Source organism: Sander vitreus, chromosome 3, assembly GCF_031162955.1.
Source record: "Sander vitreus isolate 19-12246 chromosome 3, sanVit1, whole genome shotgun sequence".
Lineage (NCBI taxonomy): Eukaryota > Metazoa > Chordata > Actinopteri > Perciformes > Percidae > Sander > Sander vitreus.
In genome coordinates, this window is record NC_135857.1 from 18,696,672 (window position 1) to 18,721,233 (window position 24,562).

At 38.7% G+C, this 24,562-nt stretch overlaps 1 protein-coding gene across 4 annotated transcripts in view; it reads right to left on the reverse strand.

The window, feature by feature from the left end:
* dync2h1 (dynein cytoplasmic 2 heavy chain 1) overlaps positions 1-24,562 on the reverse strand; it is a 108,178-nt gene that overhangs the window by 83,432 nt on the left and 184 nt on the right. For all 4 annotated transcript variants that reach the window (XM_078246350.1, XM_078246348.1, XM_078246349.1 and 1 more), the window contains exons 2-35: positions 23,638-23,855; positions 23,239-23,412; positions 22,677-22,815; positions 22,087-22,205; positions 21,573-21,717; positions 21,134-21,279; positions 20,814-20,900; positions 19,728-19,862; positions 19,216-19,329; positions 19,004-19,115; positions 16,298-16,422; positions 15,759-15,934; positions 15,323-15,518; positions 15,103-15,198; positions 14,844-15,005; positions 13,835-13,933; positions 13,339-13,478; positions 12,838-13,066; positions 12,061-12,188; positions 11,530-11,645; positions 11,165-11,292; positions 10,164-10,313; positions 9,750-9,955; positions 9,112-9,267; positions 8,880-8,994; positions 8,125-8,295; positions 7,137-7,295; positions 5,160-5,233; positions 4,776-4,925; positions 4,231-4,363; positions 4,022-4,139; positions 3,726-3,838; positions 3,222-3,335; positions 2,943-3,093 (exon numbers count right to left, since the gene is read on the reverse strand). In XM_078246350.1, coding sequence (XP_078102476.1) covers positions 2,943-3,093; positions 3,222-3,335; positions 3,726-3,838; positions 4,022-4,139; positions 4,231-4,363; positions 4,776-4,925; positions 5,160-5,233; positions 7,137-7,295; positions 8,125-8,295; positions 8,880-8,994; positions 9,112-9,267; positions 9,750-9,955; positions 10,164-10,313; positions 11,165-11,292; positions 11,530-11,645; positions 12,061-12,188; positions 12,838-13,066; positions 13,339-13,478; positions 13,835-13,933; positions 14,844-15,005; positions 15,103-15,198; positions 15,323-15,518; positions 15,759-15,934; positions 16,298-16,422; positions 19,004-19,115; positions 19,216-19,329; positions 19,728-19,862; positions 20,814-20,900; positions 21,134-21,279; positions 21,573-21,717; positions 22,087-22,205; positions 22,677-22,815; positions 23,239-23,412; positions 23,638-23,820 — 4,759 coding nt within the window. In that variant the 5' untranslated portion in view covers positions 23,821-23,855. The remainder of the gene's footprint in view (positions 1-2,942; positions 3,094-3,221; positions 3,336-3,725; positions 3,839-4,021; positions 4,140-4,230; positions 4,364-4,775; positions 4,926-5,159; positions 5,234-7,136; positions 7,296-8,124; positions 8,296-8,879; positions 8,995-9,111; positions 9,268-9,749; positions 9,956-10,163; positions 10,314-11,164; positions 11,293-11,529; positions 11,646-12,060; positions 12,189-12,837; positions 13,067-13,338; positions 13,479-13,834; positions 13,934-14,843; positions 15,006-15,102; positions 15,199-15,322; positions 15,519-15,758; positions 15,935-16,297; positions 16,423-19,003; positions 19,116-19,215; positions 19,330-19,727; positions 19,863-20,813; positions 20,901-21,133; positions 21,280-21,572; positions 21,718-22,086; positions 22,206-22,676; positions 22,816-23,238; positions 23,413-23,637; positions 23,856-24,562) is intronic.

Consider the following 24,562-nt stretch of genomic DNA (forward strand, 5'->3'; position numbering starts at 1 on the left):
AAAGTGGAGATCACTACCACTCCCCATCCGGGTTTATGGCCCATTAATGTAGACTGGGTAATTAGATTATCCTTCTTGCCATTACTTTAGCTACTTTAATCAGTACTGCCACTTCGAAGCCTCTCCAGCCTACCTGGTTGTTTTAAGGGAGCCAGTAATTTAATGAGATGTTATCATGGGTTCTATTTCAAGTGTGGATGGTAGAGTTTTAAATGCAAGAAAGTCACAGGGTGAACCATATTTTCTGCAAATATAATAACCTCCATCATAGTGCTGTGCTGAAATATTTGGTATTTTATAATTATGTCAGAAAATGTACAGTGGGGCAAAAAAGTATTTAGTCAGCCACCAATTGTGCAAGTTCTCCCACTTAAAAAGATGAGCGAGGCCTGTAATTTTCATCATAGGTACACTTGTACAACTATGAGAGACAAAATGAGAAAAAAAATCCAGAAAATCACATTGTAGGATTTTTAATGAATTTATTTGCAAATTCCTCAGGAAAATAAGTATTTGGTCACCTACAAACAAGCAAGATTTCTGGCTCTCACAGACCTGTAACTTCTTCTTTAAGAGGCTCCTCTGTCCTCCACTCATTACCTGTATTAATGGCACCTGTTTGAACTTGTTATCAGTATAAAATGCACCTGTCCACAACCTCAACCTCAAACAGTCACACTCCAAACTCCACTATGGCCAAGACCAAAGAGCTGTCAAAGAACACCAGAAACAAAATTATAGACCTGCACCAGGCTGGGAAGACTGCATCTGCAATAGGTAAGCAGCTTGGTGTGAAGAAATCAACTGTGGGAACAATTATAACAAAATGGAAGCCATACAAGACCACTAATAATCTCCCTCGATCCGGGGCTCCACGCAAGATCTCACCCCGTGGGGTCAAAATGATCACAAGAACGGTGAGCAAAAATCCCAGAACCACACGGGGGGACCTAGTGAATGACCTGCAGAGATCTGGGACCAAAGTAACAAAGGCTACCATCAGTAACACACTACGCCGCCAGGGACTCAAATCCTGCAGTGCCAGACGTGTCCCCCTGCTTAAGCCAGTACATGTCCAGGCCCGTCTGGAGTTTGCTAGAGAGCATTTGGATGATCCAGAAGAGGATTGGGAGAATGTCAGATGAAACCAAAATAGAACTTTTTGGTAAAAACTCAACTCGTCGTGTTTGGAGGGGAAAGAATGCTGAGTTGCATCCAAAGAACACCATACCTACTGTGAAGCATGTGGGTGGAAACATCATGCTTTGGGGCTGTTTTTCTGCAAAGGCACCAGGACGACTGATCCGTGTAAAGGAAAGAATGAATGGGGCCATGTATCGTGAGATTTTGAGTGAAAACCTCCTTCCATCAGCAAGGGCATTGAAGATGAAACGTGGCTGGGTCTTTCAGCATGACAGTGATCCCAAACTCACCGCCCGGGCAACGAAGGAGTGGCTTCGTAAGAAGCATTTCAGGGTCCTGGAGTGGCCTAGCCAGTCTCCAGATCTCAACCCCATAGAAAATCTTTGGAGGGAGTTGAAAGTCCGTGTTGCCCAGCGACAGCCCCAAAACATCACTGCTCTAGAGGAGATCTGCATGGAGGAATGGGCCAAAATACCAGCAACAGTGTGTGAAAACCTTGTGAAGACTTACAGAAAATGTTTGACCTCTGTCATTGCCAACAAAGGGTATATAACAAAGTATTGAGATGAGCTTTTGTTATTGACCAAATACTTATTTTCTGCCATTATTTGCAAATAAATTCATTAAAAATCCTACAATGTGATTTTTCTGGATTTTTTTTTTCTCATTTTGTCTCATAGTTTAAGTGTACCTATGATGAAAATTACAGGCCTCTTTCATCTTTTTAAGTGGGAGAACTTGCACAATTGGTGGCTGACTAAATACTTTTTTGCCCCACTGTAACTGGTGAGGAAAATGTGGCTCCAGTAACGGTTTTCGTTTTCATAGATACATTTTCAAATGACACAGAAATTTGGAAATTGGCAGCAATGTACTGTGAAATGATGCCTCTACCGGGATTATGGAGGAGCTTTTCATCTCATGCATGAATAAGAAACTCTGATTTAAATTAAAGTCCTTTTTAAAAATTCTAATTCTGTGGAAAAACTCATGTTTTATGTACCCACATATTCAGCCCAAGACATTATATTAGCCTGCCAACTACTGCATCTGCAGCTTTAAAGGGTACTCTGCAGCCTTTTGTGTCTGACTGGCTATCAGGAGATTCATACAAGAGCAGTGGTTCTGCATTAATCTCTCAGTCCGAAGTAACAACCCATGATTTTGATCAGACCTCAATCATGAACAACACAAGAGGGAGTCTGATAGTGGAACAAAAAGCAAATGGCAAGTGCCAAGTGTTTATAGAGTATGGCAATTTGGGAAGGTTAATATTATCAGGAATGTGATCAGCAACCAAAGAAAAAGCAGAAACAAATGAGGGTACAGTAAAAGAAAGGGACAACATCCTGAGCATCATTTGGCATGCTACAAATATGTCTAAAGATTTAATGAACAAAAAACATCACACAAGGTAATGCATTGCTTCTCCTGTCTGGGTTTGTATTAGTCTCTCATCATAAGTTGTTTTATCTTCAATTTTGAATGATATCCCAGATAACAATCAGAATTTAGTTCATTACCAGGGCAGGAAGATACAGTATATGGGTGAATAAATGTAAGAATAAGGTAAGAGGGTATTGTATGCACTAAAAAGATGGGAGTTGACACAAACGTGCATATTCTCTCTGGGTGGTGCAACAAAGGTCAAGACAGATCCACACAAATACAAAATGTTTCAACTTCAAAAAGTTACAGCTACAGCTAACGTCTTTAAAGTCAGTACATTGAAGTTACAACAGTCTGAGAAGACACACATACATTCACCAATGCATGCACACAAACACCGACAGAACTACCTGTGTTAGCGTGATCGTCAGAGCTGGTGTCCACCGTAGTGTAGTGTTCTAATTTGGCTTTGAGCTCCAGCTCCAGCTGCTGCAAACTTTGCTCTTTTAGAGCTCTTTCCACATCTTCAGTAAACTGGATTTGCTCAGCCAGACAAAGAATCTACACCAAAAATAAGAAAGTTCAGACAATTACATTTTTTCTCATCCTGGGTCACAAATTGCTGACATATGTGGTCTTGGATCTCAACTTGAACAAAGTATTGTGGGTTGTAGAAAGGTGGTGTGTACCTGTGATGGGTAGTGTGAGGGATCCACTTCCCCTTTCTTCCCTGCTGACAGACATTCATACAGTAGGTGCTTCAGGGTCTCCTTCATTTCCACAGACAGCTCACTTAGCCACACCTAGAAAGATGGAAAACAGTTCACACACAGCCACAAACATGTATAACAAAAACAGTGAGTAAAACTCTTAAATGAGGTAATATACATACATTTAAGTTTATTTGACAGGAAACATCCTATAATAAACATTAATGTCAATACTTGAAATCTGATGCATTATACAGAGATTTCGCTAAAAGACAATTTGCATCCCTAGTTCCCAGGCAGGTAACTGGGGTTAGTTATCAACCCTTCATTAAAAAATGAATACAATATGCAATGTTTTTAAACACACTATAACAAACACAAACCACGCTGAACTGGAAAGTGTCCAATCAATTGTACTTTACATTTACAACAGTATATTATTGTTGTAAATTATTCACACAAAACTCTCCACAGCAGCTTTACCTCCACAAGGCTGGAGATGCGTATGATGTTTCTGAGTGGCACTATTTCTCCCTCCAAAGAACACATGGCGACAATGTGCTGGCACTGCTCATCAAATTCAACACTGTGGATACCTGCACAGATTAATAAGTGGATTAATTAACAGACAGATTGCATTTACTGTTCAACGGAATATGCTGTGATGCAAAGGAAACAAGGAAACGAGAAAAGCAAAGCAAACAATAATGGAAAAGCAGAGAAGAGCGCAACATAAGGAAAAAAAGAAAACAGAATAGAACAAAACAGATTTTTCTTACCCGCAAAGAGTTTCTTGAGGTGTGACTGGATGACAGTTGGGTTGGTTGCCTGACCAAGAATCTCTAGCAGATCATCATCTCCTATGAAATAGAACCGTGGGAAGGCAGAGCGTTTCTCCTGCGACAACCATACACAATACAAAAGTTGTGATGCTTACCACTCATGTTATACATATGTAGTCTTTGCACACAAAAATGCACGTGTGTACCTCCAGGAACTCATTAAGTGACTTCTGGCAGCGCTGCAGCTGATCCAGTATGGTGACCAGGGAGTTTCTGATGCCAGCCCTCGAGCTCAGAGAAACAACTCGGTTGTCTCTCTGAATGTCTGACATTATAGACCTGTTACACATATGGAGAAAGTGTTCCTGAATGTGCATAAAACACATTCTGCCTGTAATACAAATGATATTTGTCCATTTATCCCAGCAAACGACACTCGATCCTAGTGTTATACTGAATATCAGCCATAATAAACCTGAAAGTTAAACAAAAAATGAATAGTACATCAAAACATATTTGCTGTGCAGCAAGAAAGAAAATGACCACCAGTTTAGGAGATAGGTATAGCAGTGGATATGGTCAATGACTGAGGTTTAAATGCCAACTTTAAGCTTCAATTTGAGGGTGTATATATTCACATCTGATGGATGGTGCTTCATTTCAGACAGGGAATTTCTGTGAGTGAGTAGTGTGCTTGCACTCTCATGGTCTCTGCTTATGTGATACAGTCACACAAACACATACACAGTACCTGAAATCTTCATCAACGCGTTTAAAGCGGGCCTCCTCTCGGGGCAACGCCCCTCGTCCAAAAATGGGCTCCAGATAAACCCAACGCCTCTGGATGGCATTCAGACTAAGCAGGTACTCGTCTAAGTCTGATAGACGAACCTCCCACAGACTGACCTGGACATACACAGAGTAAATACAGTAACATGGGTTAGTTAGGATATGTAAATATTGATATAATGTTGAACCACAAATAACATGCAACAATACAAGACTACAGCAGTTCATTTAATTGAGTCAACACATGCTGTATATTTAATAACAAAGTGTCTGGGAAGATTTATTTTTCCCAAAATATAAATGAAGCACTTAATGAGTATAAAAGTGTATTCATAGATTCCTTGACCTGACCTTGTCTTGGAAGCTGCGGTAGTAGGGAGAGTCTTTCAGAGACTGCAGCAGACAGCGGTTATCTCCCACCTGGATGGGCACAGAGTGGTGATAAAGCCAATGTTTGCTAATCCTTAACGTTTCATTTAATGGTGCCAGTAGATAGGCCTGTTTTTTCCTGAAGACAGTTACGTGCCTTCTAAGTCTATCTATCCAAGTGGTCACTTTAATTGACCTGCCTTAAATAATGATTATCAAAAAATAGTGAAACAATGGGAGAAACAGCTGAAGGAGCCTTTCTGAAAAGACGGAATGTTTTTAAAACCATCGCTATGCATGTAAACTTTATTTTTGTTTACTATCTTTTTAAACAGCATTATGCTGAGTCAAAGCCAAGCGTTTTGGCTCACACCTTTACTTAAAGGTAAAGCGTTAGAGATAACTTCAAATACATTTATATATAAATACATACCAAACATGTAAGAGGCATCCTATAAAGAAATACAGTACGTCATTCAGTAATCAGGCTATCATCTGTTTCTGTATCACTATATTTTTACATTTTACCATATCAGACCATCTTGTGGTCCACAAGGCACCCACACGCTCACATATGTCTAGGGAGGAAATATACTTAGGGACCAGGCACAGGTGCGTGTTAGAAGTGTTAAGTAGAAGCAGCGCCTTAAAATCAATTCTAAAACTCAAAGGTAGCCAGTGTAAAGATAGCTAAATCAGCAGGACATGTTCCCTCATTCCATTATCCAAAATAACTAAAATAGAGGATTGATCAGTGTCAGCTGCCCCAGTAATATTGTGTGATCTCTGCATCATGACCAGTTCTGAATCACGACTAAAATTTCTCAGAAAGTACATACAGTATCTCCTTATGTACAAAACAGGAAAGCTAAATCAGGACTGTTGCATCAAGAGGGGGTTCTTCAAAATGGGTTCAACAACCACATATTTAAATTGAGCAAGAACAGAAACTGTGTGCAACAACTTCCTTAAAGTAAGTGGCTGGGACAATGTCAAGAGAGCAGAAGAAGTGCTTTGACTAGACCATGGTCTCCAGCAAGGATTCTGGACTGGGGTTTTGTTGTTGTATGCACCTTATCAGTGAAATAATGTCACAAATATGTAATGACCTCTGTCACAGCACTTAAATCAGAAAAGCACAACAGAGTTATTTGTATTTCTGCCCAATAAAATCATGGGTATACTGAGCTCTCACATTTTAACTGCTGTGTTAAATTGCTTTCTCGGCCTGCATTCAACTTTACGGCATTCTCTCGTTAGATAACCAATGCTAAGACATTGCTTTCAGCTTCCCCATCCTATGAATAAACAACTTGGTCAAATTATGTAGAACTAATACCTTAAAGCAGTCACATCCTGGGTCACACTTTCTCAGTATATACTTCATGTATATCTAGGGGCCAGCCCGGATTCAATCATCAAGAAAAAGTCCAGTTTATTTAAAAAACAATAAAATCTTGACAGAGAAAAGATTCATTAACTACAGTAGAACAAATCAGGATCAGGCTGAATAGGAATGAGATTTATTATCACAGAGGAGCCATGTGCAGAAAGGCAATCATGTTACCAGTTACTACAGATGTCAGGGATATTAAAAAAGTATTTGGTGTAAAAAGCTAAAAGATTTTTGGCAGTTAATCAAAACAGTAGGCAGCTGTTGAGGAATCCCTTGGTGGCAGGGATGTCAGGCAGGCTCAGAGCAGTTAGTGGGGATGTAGAATAATAAAAACATTTCATCAACTCATTTGGGTGGATGCTATTTGCTTTGTACAAGTCGGTTATAGCCAAAGTTTGGCTAATAAAACTATAACCAGATACAATAAACTGTCACTTACTTTGCTGACTAAGCTTTATGGCCTACAACTAACCCTGACTCAGTGTGACATAATACACAAGTGTGTTTTGTGTTTAGACATATCCATATTTGTTAGTTGCGATGTGCCTCTGTGTCTACCTGGTTGACTATATCCTTCCAGTCCTTGATGAGGGTGAGAGTGCGGCTGCTACTGTCCGTGTACTCAGTGAGGTTGAAGGTAGCTGCAGCTCCCCATAAATCCAGCTCCCTCAGTGCTTCTCTGATTGTTACCTCTGCCTGAGCACGACTGTTTAGGTCCTAAATGGAATTATGTGCGCACGCGCACGCGCGCACACACACACACACACACACACACACACACACACACACACACACACACAACTTTATATACAGTACACTTATATACAGTACTTTTATAAAACCAGTACAAAGCATCCTAAAAGATCCACCTGTATAACTCCTCTGGGCTGGTGGGCAAGACCTTTTAGCATTGTATCACCCGTGTGCACTATTTAGACAAATTTTCAATAAGCCAGAACAAACTATGAAGATATAGATATTCTCTCTCTAAATCATTACTTAATGGCCTAAACACTACGGTAAACAAAGTTTTTGCGTTGTACAGTACTGTATATCAAAAGCAATATCTGAGATCAAAATGAAAACAAAAGGGTTGGCCGAGCAGGCCTGATTGAGAGGTAGTATCTAAGTCCAAGATATCACTGTTTTCTGATTCAGTTAAAGATCTATTTACATAAGTGAAGTTTGCAAGAAGAGCAGTTTAAAAAATTGTCTTGGATTTTTTCAAAGACACAAAAAATGCTTACATTTCATCTACATGCTAAACTTAATTATATACTGTATGTGAATATGTCTGTAAACCTATATGGCCATGAGCTTTTCCTGTACTAATACATGAGCAATGTATTACTTGCTGCTGCCCCCTAGTGGCACATAGTATTGTTGTTGATAACCATAACAAGAATTTATATTTTTTATCAATCATAGTCTTGTACCTAAATAGACAAAACGAATTATCAACAATTTATAGAAGTGTGTGTCCCTATAGAAGTGCATGTTATGACCCAGTATGTATATCTATTTGCATGAGTGTGTGTGCACATACCTTGAGCTCCAAGGCCTTTTCTATGATGATAGTTGCCACACCGAGGAGGTCATTAAAGGTAAGTCTCTCCAAAGTTGTCCCTCTTGGAAGGCCAAGCAAACGGAACATGTCCAACCAATGGTCTTGGGACAGGTGCTCCCCACGCACATACTTCAGCATTGGGACCATGTTCTAGACATGCAGATAGAAAAGTGTTAAAATAAAAGTACTCAAAACTAGCCAAAGATGTGTAATGACAATTTGACTACGAGCAAAACAATTCTTGCTTCAAAGACAATACTTCAACCACCACCAACATGATGTTCTCTTTTTGTTTTATATAGTTACTGTATAACATACATTCAGAACCATGACATTTGCTGTACATATTATGGTCACCACATGATAAACCCTTTTGATTTTGGTGATCATTTGACCATGTCATTGATTTATAGTGCCACAATTACACAAAAAGTCTTTACTTCCACAAATGACATTGCATAAGGCTAGTTGCCATGACCTTTTTGAACAAATGTTTGCTCCCCAAAAGAAGAACCCTTTGAATTTGGTGATTCAATGACTTCTCTTATAATGCTACTCTGACTAACATTTCAACACCCTGCAGGCTGTCCAAAGTGCATTGTTGAGTCTAATAAACATTGTAGACTCTAAGCCCTGCTTGAGGGTCTTGCTTGAGATTTGTAGTCTATAATAAATATACTCAAACTTAAAAGAAGATGATTATATGTTATTCCACCAACTGTACTACTGTCTACCTTGTATTTGTCCACTTCTCCTTGCAGTTTAACAGACATAGCAGAAGGCTGCTCCAGCTTCCTAAGTCTGTCCTGCCATGTAAAAAGAAATTCCTCAAACACGTACGTCTTACTCCTGTAAAACAACAGAAACATACATTTAACACACAACTGTAAAGAAACACACTAGTGACAAAAGAAAAATTAAGAAGTTTGAAATCCATCTACAGCAGGCCTAAACTTAACCCCCTACCTGAATGTGATCCAGTCCTCCTGGGCCTTTTCTGTAAAGCCTTGCTGCCACTCCTCATACAGACCCCACATCTGGCTGTAATCCTCCATGTCTCTTTTTGTCTCTTCTGCCAGAGAGAAATCTGGAGAGCCCAGGTCAAAATAGGCACAGTCCTCACTGAGGAGAGGAGAGGAGAGGAGAGTGAACAGGCTTTCATAGAAGTTCTAGTCTGGGGCGCTTGCTCTGCATTTCAGGTTAGGTGTGTAGATGGAAATGCATCAGTTATAATATTGAGTAGCTTTGAATATAAAAAAAATACATGTATAGATAACAGAAAGCAGGAGCTATAAGGTTTAAAAAAAAAAAAAATTAGGATGCGGTTTCCTTTTGAGTCCCGAACTTTTATAGTGTATAGTTATCTGAATTATTAACGTTTGCCTATAGTCTAAATAGCTATAATCTCATCACATCAGATTTAGTAAAGTTACTAACAATCCCATCAAATGAATGTATATAAGCTATTTTCTGGCCACAGCATACCCACATTTTATCTAACCACAGCATGTTTGAATAAGATGAAGGCAATAAACATCCTTATCAGCTCCCCTGACTCTCAGTAAAGAAAACACTAGAAATTCAGCATATTAAAAAGAACTTACAGCAGTTTACTGCGCACAAACTCTAACTCCTCGAACTCTTGCTGCTTGTCCCTGATGGTCTGGAGGCACCGAAGAAGGGCAGCGTGATCACCACTCTCAAGCATCTCATCTTTAGGCTTCAGCTGGTCCCAGCGGGCTTTAAACCGCTCCAGATCTGCCCTGTAGGCGTCGATACGACCAGCTGCATTTATTCGCATCACCTCCACCTAAGGGAGGAACAGAACAAGAGTAAGCAAGTAGCACAAGAACACAGCCAGATACAAAAAGGAAGGTAATTGGGGTAAATGGGCAAAGGAGAATAAAGACAGGAGAAAAGAAGAGACTTTAGATAGCAGAAAGTTGTTGTTACAAAAAAATTGGGATGTAGTTTTATAACCACAATCAAACATGTGCATGTTTGTGAGTTACTGTTACTTGATCTTTGATCATGAGCTGGTGGCTCTCCATGACAAGCTCTAATTTGTCCCACTTGGCCCTCAGTGAGGACAGGGAGTCCAGACCGCCCCCAGCCACTGCTCGCAGCAAGCGGTTCTTCTCCTCAGCACGCTGGAACTGAGGTAGGATCTATACACATATATACAGTATAGTTAGTTAGTTAGTTAGTTTATTTCCATGTTTACTTCCATGTCAAACATTAGAAATATAACAGGACATACAGCATAAATGTCCATAACCTTATGAATCCAGGCATATCATGTTATTGACAGTAGGGGCCAACATAATTTATATAATGATATGAAAAGTTCATTAAAGTAGCTACGAGGAACTTTTAAATGTTTCTATGTTTCTATCTTGATCGATTGAGACTAACAGTGAAAAGAACGCTATTTTAAATAGTTTTTATTAATGCCTTTGCCTGGGTTTGATTTTTCCTGCAAAGTCACAAAATGATTTACGGCAGGCAGACCGGCTCTACAGTAACACAATCTGATAGGTCACATATTTTGGTGCAACACCGGAAAAGCCTGTGTTTGAGTATCCAGCCAGGTAAAAGGTATCAGGAGATTTCCTTATACAGACCTAACTGTATTTTTTATTTTATTTTAGAAGTTATCTGTTACTTATGGCTGATACTGGGGCAGGGCCATCACAGAAAAGAAACTGCTTGCAGTTCTAGTTATTATTACGTTGGTTGCTACAACAAACTCTTGCTAATGCTTTGGCTTGTGACAGCTAGAAAAAAGATCTTTACGACAGCAGGTAGGGTAAAAACACTACTGCTCTTGTCCAAAGGGCCCACTAGAATCAACACAAACTGAAAGTTCCTCGTAGCTGTAGCAGAAAAATGAAAAGGTTTTTAAAAAGCAACATAAGATTTGACTAAATGTAAGAAAATAACATTCATTTCTAAAATCACCAAGCATTAGTACAGTCATTCAAGAAAGTTCCTGGCCAGAGGAGTGTGTTTGTCTTACTTCTGGTTTGCGGGCTAATATCTGACTATGTTTGCCACTGGCAGCACCAATCTCCTCCATGCTCTCTGGTCGATTGGACAAGGCCTCCATTGACTCTGAAACAAAACTGTCTATGGCCTGGGTGTGCACTGAAAGCAAGAGGGAAATGATACACACAAAGGAAACAGAAAAGGAAAGAGAAAGTAAGAGCAAGGGGATGTCATTGGGCCAAAAGAATGAAAAACAAAAGTAAAATGAATAGGAACAGAAAGAAATTGAAATGTTTAGCATGTGATTGGTGTAAATTACACTAATAACTTTATATAAATACAATTTTAATGTTGTTAAGGTGTAAAAACAAAGACAATTGTGTTGTCTGTTTTTACCTTGTATAGACTTCCTGAGTGATAAGAGCAGCATGTCAAACAGCTTCTGGATCAGGTCATCAATTACGGCTTTTACTGGCTCACAGTTGACTGTAATACAGTCTACCTTCTCCTGACTGACAGAGGAAGAAGAAGAGGATCAGTGCCTGTGACTCTTTTGTTGTAAAATGTATATGAAGCGAACCAATGACGTAAGGAAAGAATAAGGAAAAATGGTAGGAAAAATAAAATGTCAGCTACAGTACAAATGGCTAAAGAAGAACTTCTGTGACATTCGCAAAAGCTAAATCATAGCAGAGAACACTTTCCACTCTTGTGAAGTGATCTGCCTTTAGTTATTAAAATGGATGATGGTGACCATCCTGGTTAAATTTCGGGCTTCCAGATTACGTGTTTCCCCCCCCCACACTGTTTTGTAATTAATATGTAGTTTAGAAAAGTACTATAAATATAAACTTTTAACATTGTTTTTGAAAATAAAATGTTTTTCTATTGACAAGTATTGTGATGTTTATTATGTGTGATATATACCTAGGCAGACGTTCGGACTCCTTCCCACTGGCTTTCAGGGTCTTGAAGTTTCTCTCCCAGTCTTGCACGGAGATCAGATGCTTCTCCACTAACTTCTCTAAATCAACCTGGCCCAGCACCACCCACTCCTACAACACACACACAAAATCCCAGCAGTTGGGTGCAGTGCTTATTTCCCAATTTTACATGTTTCTATGTCAAATGTGACATAAACCACATGCAACAACAAGATGACTCAATAAAAACAGAAGTAAAGAAAGGGGGAGATAAAAGAGAAGTCTGGTGTTGGCTGAGGGCTTTCCCCTACGATTTAGATATGCATGGCTGCAGACAGAAGGGAAAGGGTAACATACTGTGCTACTCAGTGTTCTATTAGGGTAGAGTAAACAGGGGAAAATGCTGACAATGAAAACAACAGACTCAGTATGTAAATAGAGAAGCCTGACTAATCCAAGTTGCATTATTTCAAAGAAATTAGTACAGCAATGGCTCATTGCAATGCTTCAATAAGCAAAAGGTGAAAACAAAGGTTAATAAGTTAACATTCATGTAAAATACATGGACCTCTAAGACCAGACTCAAATCTCTTCAGTGACAAAGAGCAGTAGGCTTACCACAGAATGCAATGCATTAATTAATTAATAGTTTCATTTTGTATAGTGTTATTAGTTAATATAGTTAGTATATTTACCCTACAAACAAAAACCGTCGGTATACTTCTCTTAACATTATACACATGCTTTTGGACAGTTGACTAATAATTTGTTGTTCAGGCACCTTGAACTTGTGTTGTATAGCCTGCAGACGGCTAAAGAGGTCCTCGGCCTTGCTGAAGATGGTGAGGAACCCAGAGGCATTTCTATCAATCATGACACCGAAGATAAGTTCCTCCCCCTGGGCACTGACCCCTTTGAACTGGTTTGGGATTGAAATGAACCGCTTCATCTCCCTGAAATAGCGTGCTCGCACTTCCTCAAATGGAGGACGGAATTGCAAACGACCCTGCCTATTCACAAGAAGAAGAGCAAAAATGAAGAGAAAAAAATTTATTTAATCAACACTAATCAATAATGTTGTAGGAGAGAAATAGAGAAAGAAAGAGAGATAAACAAGCAAGAAGAGAAATGATGGCATGGGAGAATCAAGGGTTTGGGAAATAAAGTCAGAAGTTGATGCTAGTGGTTCAAGATAACAGGGAAATACTACATATGTGTGAGAGGAGAATAAACATAAAGAGTAGGACAGAAAGGTGGACCCAATGAAAGTGCGTGTACTGACTTGAAAGTGAGGTCTATGTGTATTTCAGGCAAGTTCTTGTTCAGAGCTTCCAGTCCGGTCTGGTATTGGTGTTCAAGAGCCTTGTACAGCTGATGGTTCCAGTGCTGACGCCATGCGCGCATGTCATCAGACCTGAAGCCCTAAACACAAACACGCATTAGGGTTGGTTTTTTCTGTACTTTACTCTCTGTGTAATAACAGTAAAAATATTAGTCCGAATTGTCAATTTCCACATTTTGTTACTTATTTAGAAATTTTACACACTAGAAAAAATAAATCCCCTTCCTCTCCCTCCAAAAGTATTGAGCACTAAAATAATTTCATATCATGCTTATTTACAATGATAATCGCAGTAAGCACAGTGCTCCACGTAACCTGCTGTTTTCTCCTATCACGTTTATAGTAATGAATATAGAAATAATTTAAGTACCAATACTAGGTGGATTTAAATTATATGAAGGCCAGCAGCAAAGACACCTAAACCTGTTATCAATACCTGAGCGTCCAGAGTGGCAAAGCCAGTACGGAGGTCCTGAAGGCCATCCTTCCACCGCTGCTGATGTCTCAGAAGGTCCACATTCATCAGTGTCACCACCTGAGAAATGTACCCAGAGGTGTGCAACAAATACACAACAAGACTTTAGTTACTAAATTCCAATTATGATTCTAAAGTAATGTGCTTGTAACAAATAATTTCAAATTAGTGCTAACTGCCTCTGTATTCAATCATTTAGTAAAATAACTGAAGTCTAGTCTTTAGTTTATTTTGAACATGTTGAGAAAATTTATATAATAAAATTAAAAAATAACAGATAAATAAGAACATGTACATTTCAGTACAATCTTCCAAAATTATTGTGATTCACAAAAGAAATTCCCATTTTCAAAAAGCAGTAGGAAGAAGTTAAAAAAAAAAATTCTGGTCCTACCAGATCTTTAAATTGTAGTGCTTTTAGTTTAACTAGTGCAGTGCCTGTTGAAAATGTGCCTGTTTAGAACGGGCGATTACTTGGCCTGTGGTATTGCTGCTTGTAGAATTCATCAAAACCAAATTGTACCCCAATTCTCTTAATGCCTGTAGTGTGCCATCGGTACTATACGGTGTTGAGATAAACAACGGCGGTATGTTTTTCGTGTAAGCATACACCTATGGATGTGCAGATTTATGACTGTGGATACTACAGCTACTACATTTGATCCTTGGTCTCTTTTCTGTTTTATGTTATGAGCCTTGTTGTACTGTTTTTGTCTGTAAAATGGATACAAATTTCAATAAATACATTGTACAAAATTGTACCCCAAAATGACTTACCAAACCACTTAATATGCAACTCCACAGTTATTTTACTTTTTCTATTTTAATGTAATTTATCATAAGCTTTTTGTGTAAATTTGTTGCTCGATTCCCAAAAATTAGAAATTTTGTTTTACTTAAGTTCAATGTTAGTTTATTTGCATCAAACCAGCTCTCAAAATATAGTCAAAATATAACAGTATGCTACAACCTTGTCAATGAAGTCAGTGTGCCATTTGCGTAACTTCCTGTTCTCTGTAGAGAGTTTCTCAGCAGCAGACTGCAGCTTGGCAATGTAAACTTCCAACTCTTTGGGGTTGTCCCAGGTGATCTGCAGTTTACCGCCCGATTCCTTTGACTGAGAACGAGGATTCTGACAAAGAAAAGCAGAACTATAAAAATATAATTCTAACAACATCTTTAGTGTGGCACAGAAAGTAAAACCAATAATTTCCAGCAATACGCAGTACCTTGATGACCTGTTCAAAGGCCAGGGCAAGACTAAGCATCATAGGTCTCTGAGAGGGAATCATCTGCTGGTCAATGGTGTTGTAGAAATGGGCCACCTACAGTGCAGTAACACTTTGTTACAATATGAGCTTGAGACAAGCTAAAACAGAAATAATAAGACAGAAATGAAATAAAGGAAAGAAAATGTATTGTGTGTCCTACATTGAACTACACTCTCACCTGTTTTAAGACAATGGCGTGTCTGTAGAATTTGTCTGCAGTATTAGCAGCCTGCTGTATCTTGGCTGGGATGGGAAAGCCCAGGGCAGAGAGCTGTCTGAACTCCCTGAGCAGACTGACTAGCCTGTCTGAATACTGGATCTTTAGCCTGCCATCAACATGGTCCAGGTCCATCACACAGTTACTGGCCTGGAGACTATACAGAGGGAGAGAATTATAATTAGATCCACTTGAACCAGCGCATATATATTCACAAAGGAAAAGGATTTTATTGAAGAAAATGTATGTTTGGTGCCATCCAAGAAACATCCAAGTGCCATGTGACATATAAATTGACCTGAATGCTTTCATTGGCAATTAAAATGAAATTCAGTGTTGCTCTGAACTTTTCTTGGATTTCTTGTTAGTTGAGGTCACAGTGTGCAGTGTTTCCAACCTGATCCCTGACTTTGGGTCAGCCAGCCCGGACAGTAAATCTCTTGACCAGTCCTCGAATTGTTCCTGTTCATACGCCCTCAGAACTTCCAGCAGGTCATCACAGAAATGCAGGAACCCCTTGAACCCAGACAGGTCTGGAAGCAGTGCCTCCGCTATGCGGACAGAGTCCTCAACCTAATGTAAGAATGCAAGCAAAGGAATACAAAAAAAGGAATCAGTACACACTATTCTTTTCATTGTCATAGGAATTATTTGTATTTGTAACATCAAAATGAAACCTGTTGTTGTATTATCATTTATTATTGTCATTTCATATGATCACCATCTGTTTAACTATATGATGAAAGCTCATTCTCTTATACATGGAAATCAATAGACCAGAAGGTCCATGCTATTTGGTGGTCAGTCACATTAAGGATGCGCACACACACACACACACACACACACACACACACACACACACACACACACACACACACACACACACACACACACACACACACACACACACACACACACACACACACACACACACACCTTGTGTATGATCTGTCGAACCCAGACAATTTTGTTGACCACCTCAGGAAGGTTCCTGCCAATAAGTGGCCCAGACTTGTCTCCAGGGCCTCCATGGCATCGACTCTCAAAGTCAGTCTTCAGGCCTTAGAAAATCAATAAAGTCGAGAGGGGTCAAAAATGGGAAACAACAATGTGTCAACACTGACGGTCCCTATATCATAGAGATCATTTTTACATTTAGCATTAAGCTAACACTTTTTCCCCAAGTCACTTACTATGAGTTAGCAGGTAGGGCTTCAGCTGAAGAATATATTGATGTTTTAGGGACAGAGGCTTTCCATGACAGGACATTTACTCTAACCACTATGACATCTAACTGCCCCATTTAAACTAAAGCATTTCTGAAACAACCTAGGAGAGTAAAATGTACTTTTATAGTCTGAACCTAGCATTTTTAAAAGTCTGACACTGGGCCCCCCTTTTAGAATTTATTTTATTTAAACAGGGACAATGCACAAGTTAACATTAACCTTGTATAAGAACAAGGAGAGATGCATTGTACCGGGTTGTAGCACAAGTGCTATGTTCCCACCCGTAGTCCCTTGGCAGGTCAGTAAAACAATAAAAATTTCACGCAAGTGAAATACAAAACATCAAAATATACAATTTTACAACCACAGTCACACCTAATTTACAATAAAAACATGTGCTCAATCATTCCCCCTTCCTAAAACCAAGTGTCATACATTTTTTTAGAGGAGGAGCAACAGCAATATGGATGATTTTAAAAAGTAAGCAAACATTCAAATGCATTATCAAATTTCCAAAATTTAAAATATTGTACTTAGTGATTATTTTGCAGTGGTGATATTGACGTGTTTTTTTGTCATGGATCTTAAGGGCTGTTTTATATAATGATTCAAGTGGCCTTAAGGCTGTTTTACCTGCCTGAGACCAACTTGTCATGCAGTACAAAAAGTGTGGAACAATCATTGCACTTAAGTAGGTATTCGATGCCTCAATGGTAAGAGAGTTTCTTATATGTCTGAAATTTATAAGGTTAAATTTCAGTGTGCTACTCAGTTTTTTAACATGTTTTTTTAATAGGTAAGAGTTGGGTCCAGGGTATTTAAATTTGTCCACATTTTTTATTTTATGCCCATTTACTAAGACCTCAGGACATTCCGTAAGTTTGCATCTATTTTTAAAAAACATGGTTACCGTCTTTTCAATATTCAAAGTGAGACATGAGTTGTGTAGCCATTCAACAACCATATGCATTACATTTGTTAATTTTAAAGCAACCTCTGTAGGATTCTTCCCATGAGTGTCCAGCACAGTATCATCTGCATACATTATTAAATCAATATCATTACATACATGTGTAAGGTCATTTATATATATATATAATGTATTGGGTGAATGTATTGTTCACCCGCACGCACTGATGTCGTCCACTCAGGTAGGATTTTAACCACTTTTGTGTGTTTATTGAAAGATTGTAGTTTGCCAATTTGCTTAATAGTATCTCATGATTAACCGTATCAAAAGCCTTGCTTAAATCAAGAAAAACTGCTCCCACCACTCCACCTTGATCTAAGTTTGTTTTGACTTCTTCAAGGAAGTAGCAGCACGCTGTTTCAGTTGAGTGTTTTTTTCCTGAATTCAAATTGCATAGGGTGTAAAAAGGCCTTAGAGTCAAGGTGAGCAATTATTTGTTCTGCTACAACCTTTTCCATGACCTTTGAGATGACCGGAAGGATGCTAATAGGTCGATAATTGCTAACCTCTTATTTGTCACCAGATTTATACACCAGGGTTACAATAGCAAGCTTTAAGACACTAGGAAAGGTGCTTTCATTAATAGATTTATTTAATATTTTAGTTAAAGGGGAGGTCAAAGATTCTTTATGAGTTTTTAAGAAAGCAGTATCAAGACCATAAATGTCCTTTGCTTTGCTGTTAGTCAGTGTTGAGAGTATTTTACCAACCTTTATATTGTTTGTGGGTGTCATAATAAAATCAGCACTGTCACAGACTAAGGAGTAATTAGATGTTTTTTTAGTAAAATTCTGACCCAGTATTTCCACGGAATTCCAAAAATAACCGTTAAATTCTGTTGCAATAGCTATATGAGAGCTGTATGCTATCAAACTTGGGCTTATCCTTGCCAGTTATTTTGTCAATGCTCTTCCATAGTTGTTTACTATTCCCTTTTGCTTCTCTGATGATTTCAAGGAAAAAGGATGCTTTAGCCTTTCTAAGCTGCATTGTAACCTTATTTCTCAGACCTTTATAGATTAGATGATCAGTAGTTAAACCTAATTTTAGAAACCTTTTTAGAGAGGCATCTCTTTTTTTCATTAGTTCCCAGAGATTACTATTAAACCAATGCAATCTATGTTTAGCTCTAGGTTTCCTGGCCATTATTTTTGTATAACTTGATATAATATCTTTGAGGGCTGACATTATTTCATTGCATGCTTGCTCACAGGATTTATTTTCAACCTTCCAATTTGTTTGCTTTATTTCCTTCTCAATTTGTATTAAATCTCTCTTTGAGATAAATGATATAGTGGGATTACCTTTCACTGAGTTTTGGTCCCTGTACCATGATTTAGTCAGTTTCCTAGCAGCTAGCGTAAGATTATGATGATTATATGACCAGTAACCAGGTTACATAAATGCCTTTAGACATAAATGCTTTGAGGTAGAACTGTGTACCCTTATTGTAGTCCAGTAGTCTGGCCAGTAGGGTCTCTCTCTCTGACTGCAGCTCTTTGCTGATGGTCGGACGTTTGATCAACTCCTTGTGCTTTTGAAACACCTGCAACAGCTAGTTAACAAATCCACAGGCACATGCAGTAAGTTTTCACATCAATGCACACCCACACACAATATTTTACAACCTGAGCTGAAGTAGTGTGTTTCACTACCTGTTGTGGATTGTCCTGTACATCAGCGATGTAGCTCTTTAGTCTGCCAGCAACTTCCTGCTCTGATGGAGCCATTAGGCGCTCAAACTGAGCCACCGCTGCTCTCCAAAGAGGCTAAAAAAACATACAACAAAAAGTAATACTGTAAGTTAAAGGGGGAATTTTGGGATTGTGTAGAAGATGAAACTTCAAATGTTCAAATAACCATCATTGCTTTTTCAATGTTTGGAGCTGCAAGACAGATGCTTATACACGGGATCATAGTCATTTCAGGATGAGGTGGGTGGAAAATGTACTGCGGCCATCAGCCAAACGTTCACAAGTTGGCTGTAGCTGGTAAGTGTGAGCATGATTGGGAATCCCCTTAGATGGGATAGTAATCTGTTGAAAGTGGAATCAAGCAGCTACGCAATGAGAAACCTACAGTACAGGCACGAGGAAGGATCAAACAAGGTAATTCAGAAGTCTCACATGCACATACACATGCACACTCACCATTTCCAACAACTAACCTCAGTGTAGGGGTTGTAATGCAGAGGGTTGAGTCCAGAAAAAGGCTCAAACACACGATCTGAAGTCAATGCCTGCTGCTTCCTTCCTGGTAGCAGATGCAGCAGTTTCTCATGAACTGTTCGTAGAGTCACAACCTGGTAGACATAAATAATGTTTTCACATGTTATCTATATCAACTGTTTTAGTGATGTCTTTGGTTATTAGGATCACAGGAGTGATCAACATGAACTACAATTTGTGACTGACTTATCAGACTATGGCACTAATTCTGTGCCGCTGTGTGTATGGGTATGGGACAGCCTAAAAAAACAGAGATGTCCATAAGCGTGCATAAGGGAAATTATACAATTTATTGTAAAGAGGAAGGAGCCATCTGTTTTTATGTGACAGTGGCTATATGCCTCTGGATCAATGTTGCCACTTTACCAAGTCCGTGGTAGCCTTTCTATGCTAAAAAAACACTTTGCCAGGTCAAGTAAGGTTTTAACAGCATCATAGATCTGTACCACAGTTAACAATTGTCTACAGAGGTTACAAAGGAATGATCCTGGTCTGCACTGTCACGCACGTACAAACAGCTATTAGGTGCACATAGTTTATCAAAGGCCATGTCCAAATTCAGGGCCTCACTTCTTCATAAACTACGTTTCACGACAAAATATGTCATAACGGGTTAATAAGGCTGTCCAATTGCACAGGCTCCTTTAAGCCAACAAAGGTTCACAATTCAAGTAAAGACAAAAGTTAGGATCTGTACATAAATTAGTAGTAAAGTAAATTACTTTCTTGATTAATAAGGTGCTTAACAAGTCTCTGTATTAATCTAGTTACGATTCACTTTTCCTTCCTTGTTCTGATTTCAAAATAAACATGAAGTGGAAATTCCATTTAAATGTGACGTCTGCTCTTTAACATACAAGCAGAAACAAAGAGAAGACAAAAAAGACTGCAGATATATTTTAAGCACTGAATGTAATACAACCAGTGTAGCACAATGTCATGTGAAAAAGAAAAATATGCACTATTGAATAACGTCTTTTCTACAGAAAGTGTTTCCTTGACCCTGGATTAGAACCATATCTTACCTCATCCAATCTTCTTGCAAGGCAATGAAGGGTTTGCGGGCAGTGCTTGTTTCCCTTCCAGGGGTGTGGAGCATGTCTCTTCCACACCTGAGAATAAAGGCCATTAAATGTGTTCAATGTTTACTACAATCAAACAGATGATCTCCTTCTAGCTTTTATTTTATAAGATGGAGATAGATTTTCAGTCACAATTTATGTTTAATTGCATTATTTCCAGTTGAATTGAAATAAGGTGTTTTATTGTGAGAGAAATGGTAAAGGTATTGATTTTTGAGACCATTCTGTATGCACTTTTCCCCCCTTTTTTATCTATTCCATACCTGTCCAGTCAGACGCTCACAGGCTACCACCCACTGTTCACAGATGGCAACACCCATTCTCAGGTTCTCCCTCACTGATACAAAAGGCTCCTCAAAGATTTTAAGACCGCTTAGCTTTCTCTGCACATATCTTCCAAGGGTTCCACCTTGTACACAAACAAAAGAAAAGACGACAGAATTGCCACATACACAAGCACCCAAAACACAGTGATGCACCAACATACAAACAATGTTCTGTAAATACACTGAGTAATGTATATTAAGGATTTCCTCGGAAAACAAAGTTGGTTTCAGTTCTCAAAAATTAGCATTTATTTTCAACAACCACTGTAGCAAAATTATCAGAACTCTTGACGCACACTGTATCTTAAAGACAATATCAGCAAATATTTGTTTTCATTTCCTGGTTTTCGTTTGTGAATGCGTGTGAGAGTCCCACCGATAACATCCATGAGTCGGACCATGCGTGTTTCTGGATAAGGCTCAAAATCAGTCTGCCTCCAAACATCATCCAGAGTGTCTTTGCTCTGTTCCACGAGATCCCCAACATCAGGCATAGACAAGCTATCAAGACCACCATACTCCTGGGGAAATCACAGAGACACATCGTTGGTTCCCAGTTAGTTCACAGGAATTTGAAATATCAACTTCGAGAACAATTATTTAACACTGTTCAAAGCAGTTTGTAAAATAATGTTAATGTTGAGACTCACAATTTCAAGGTTTTCAAACTTAAAACAACTAAATGTACCAAGATGTAATGGCTTTCTTTTACCAAATTCTCTGTAGAATTATTGCTTAGTACAGTTACAGATTATAGTTTGATCTTCATCTCAATAATTGTAATTTACTTAGTAACCACCCTGTATACATACAAAAACCAAATGTAGCAAACATAATATCTTAGATTGTTCATGTTGCCAGTCCTGATACATACATGTTTGCATGCATACCTTTTTTATGGGTTTAAATTGCTCAGTGAAATACGTAGCCCTTTCTCGCACACTGCTTTTCTCCGCAGACTCAGAGAGATCATCCCAGTACTGAAACTCATCACTGGGAATCAGGATGCCTGCATAGAGTGGAAAAAACAAGTACATTGTTTGAAAATTATAATGTATCCTTGTTTTTATCAGATTCAGTTATGAGTTTTCACTTTATGAAGTGAACAAATGCGATGCTAATTAACTTTTCGTGATAGGCGTACTGAGATTACACACATATATTAGTCAAAAACAGTACTGTATATAGTCTTAAGCCAAAAGGTTACAAGTCAGTAATAAATTCAGGTGCAGCTGTCCATTACAGTTTAGCTGAGAGAGCATGTCACCACAGCTCCCACTGTTAAGGATTAACTATCCTTTTATACATACTAGCAAGATATTTTACCAAATTGCATGATTATTGTATGTCCCTTCAAAATCCAACTATTTGAAAGCTATCTCATATATATTTTATAATTTATATCTTTTACCTATGATCATTCTGTAGACACTACGGGCCTGATGTCTATTTATTTCTGCAAAAATATATTTATGCATACCGAGGACATCTTCTTCCTTGCGGCCCCTCTTGGCAGAGGATTGTGCTCCAGACTGGCGGACCACTGAGCCTAAGCCAAGCTCCAGCTCACTTAGCAGGCCTGCCAGCTTAGGGTCAAATGCTGAACGCCAGTGGTCATCCTCGAGGTGAAAGGTGAAAGAAAGAGACACTTTCTCAAGTTTTAGACTAAATAGTCTTGTTCTCTTCTCCTGCCTTGTTTGGGCACCCCAAAACTCTTGAAATTATGTATGCACATCTCATAATTGTGATGTAGTATTTATTTACAATAATTTGCTGTCAATTATCTCTAGTTTTTCTTCCTTTTCAATGTTAATAGTCAAGAGGAGTGTTTTTTTCTAACTACAAATAGTATAGTAAAAGTTTTGACTAATTCCAACTTGAAATATGTTCCAAATAGTAGCTTCATAAATGTTACATCCTAATATTTGCTTTGAATTTTTGTTGACTGTGTGGTCTAGCAGAATCTTCAATTGTGGTTGATGTTACTACCAAAGCCTACATATTTCAAAAAGCATCTATTTAATACACAGAGACAGGCTCACCTTCAGCAGTACAGGTGCAAAGACTTGTCTTATGGCCTGGTAGAGGGTGTTGATGGGAGACTCCAGCATGGACGACACAAGGAGGCTCTGGTGAAGGTTGTCTTCCGTGATCACTGTGGGATGCAGCTTGAAGAACACCAACACCTTCTCTCTGCTGTCCCCCGATGCATCAATCTGACAAAGGAAGATTAAATGTTTAATAAGAAAAATTAGTTTTATTTTCAAGTCAATTGTTGTTTTAAGTATGATGCATGATTAACGTTACATGATCTGCACAAATACAGTGAAAAATTGTTAAGGAAATGCTATTTAGAATCAAGGGAAATTCTTTCACATGGATATGTTGGTCCATACTAGTAAAATGTAACATTGTAATGATGCTTTAAACATTTGTGTTACCTTATTTGACAAGTGAAGGTCATTGTCATGTCTGCTGACGGACAGGACAAATTCATTTCCATCATCCAAGAAGTTATTGAGCTCTGGGCTGTCAACCAGGGACAACGAAGGCTTTACCCCATAGAAGTTTCCAGTTGTGGTCAGGATAAACTTTTTGCGAGCATCATCTAAACCGTGGGGCATCTTTCAGCTGCAATGATGTACTGATGCTGAGAAAGCTATAGTAAACAGAAAACAACACGGTAAAGAACCACAGGGAGGGATATGGCTTAATGGTCGCTATTGTGTAAAACAGTTACTACATATCTTTTTTAAGCCTCAAGGTTATTTATACAGATTCTTTAGACTTGGGAATTTTCTATTGTCAACCCTTCCTCATTTTAGTAAGTGTAACCATCTTAGATCCATGTTAATTACTACTGCATCAAGAATAAAACTGCGGCCATATCAGGCTTTTCAGTTGAACCTAGTGTTGGTTACGCTTTAACCTAATACGCTAGCTATGTAAGTTAACTTTGCATTCTGCCGAGCTAGAAACAAATAGAATCGTATTAGACCAGCTTAGCTTCCGTCAATCACATGACCAGTTCAAGTTTCCCGGTTCACTGTCTATGCAACTATAACTAACGTTAGTTACTTTGCCCTAAACATGGTTGGGTAACTTACGTTGACGTTCAAGCTAACCCGTCTTTAAAGTGATGCGTAGGGCAGTGCTAACGTAACCAGTGCTGATATCGCTACTAAACTGTTAGCTAATTAGCTAACGTTATAACTTTACTATCTTAAATGTGTTAGCGCTGAAACAACGTTAGTTTATAAAACCAGCATGCTTGATAAGCTTCTACCATTTACATAGGAAGGACTAAAATAATGTCTACATAGTTATGGTGCAGCATTATAACTAAGCTATGGCTAACGTTAGCTA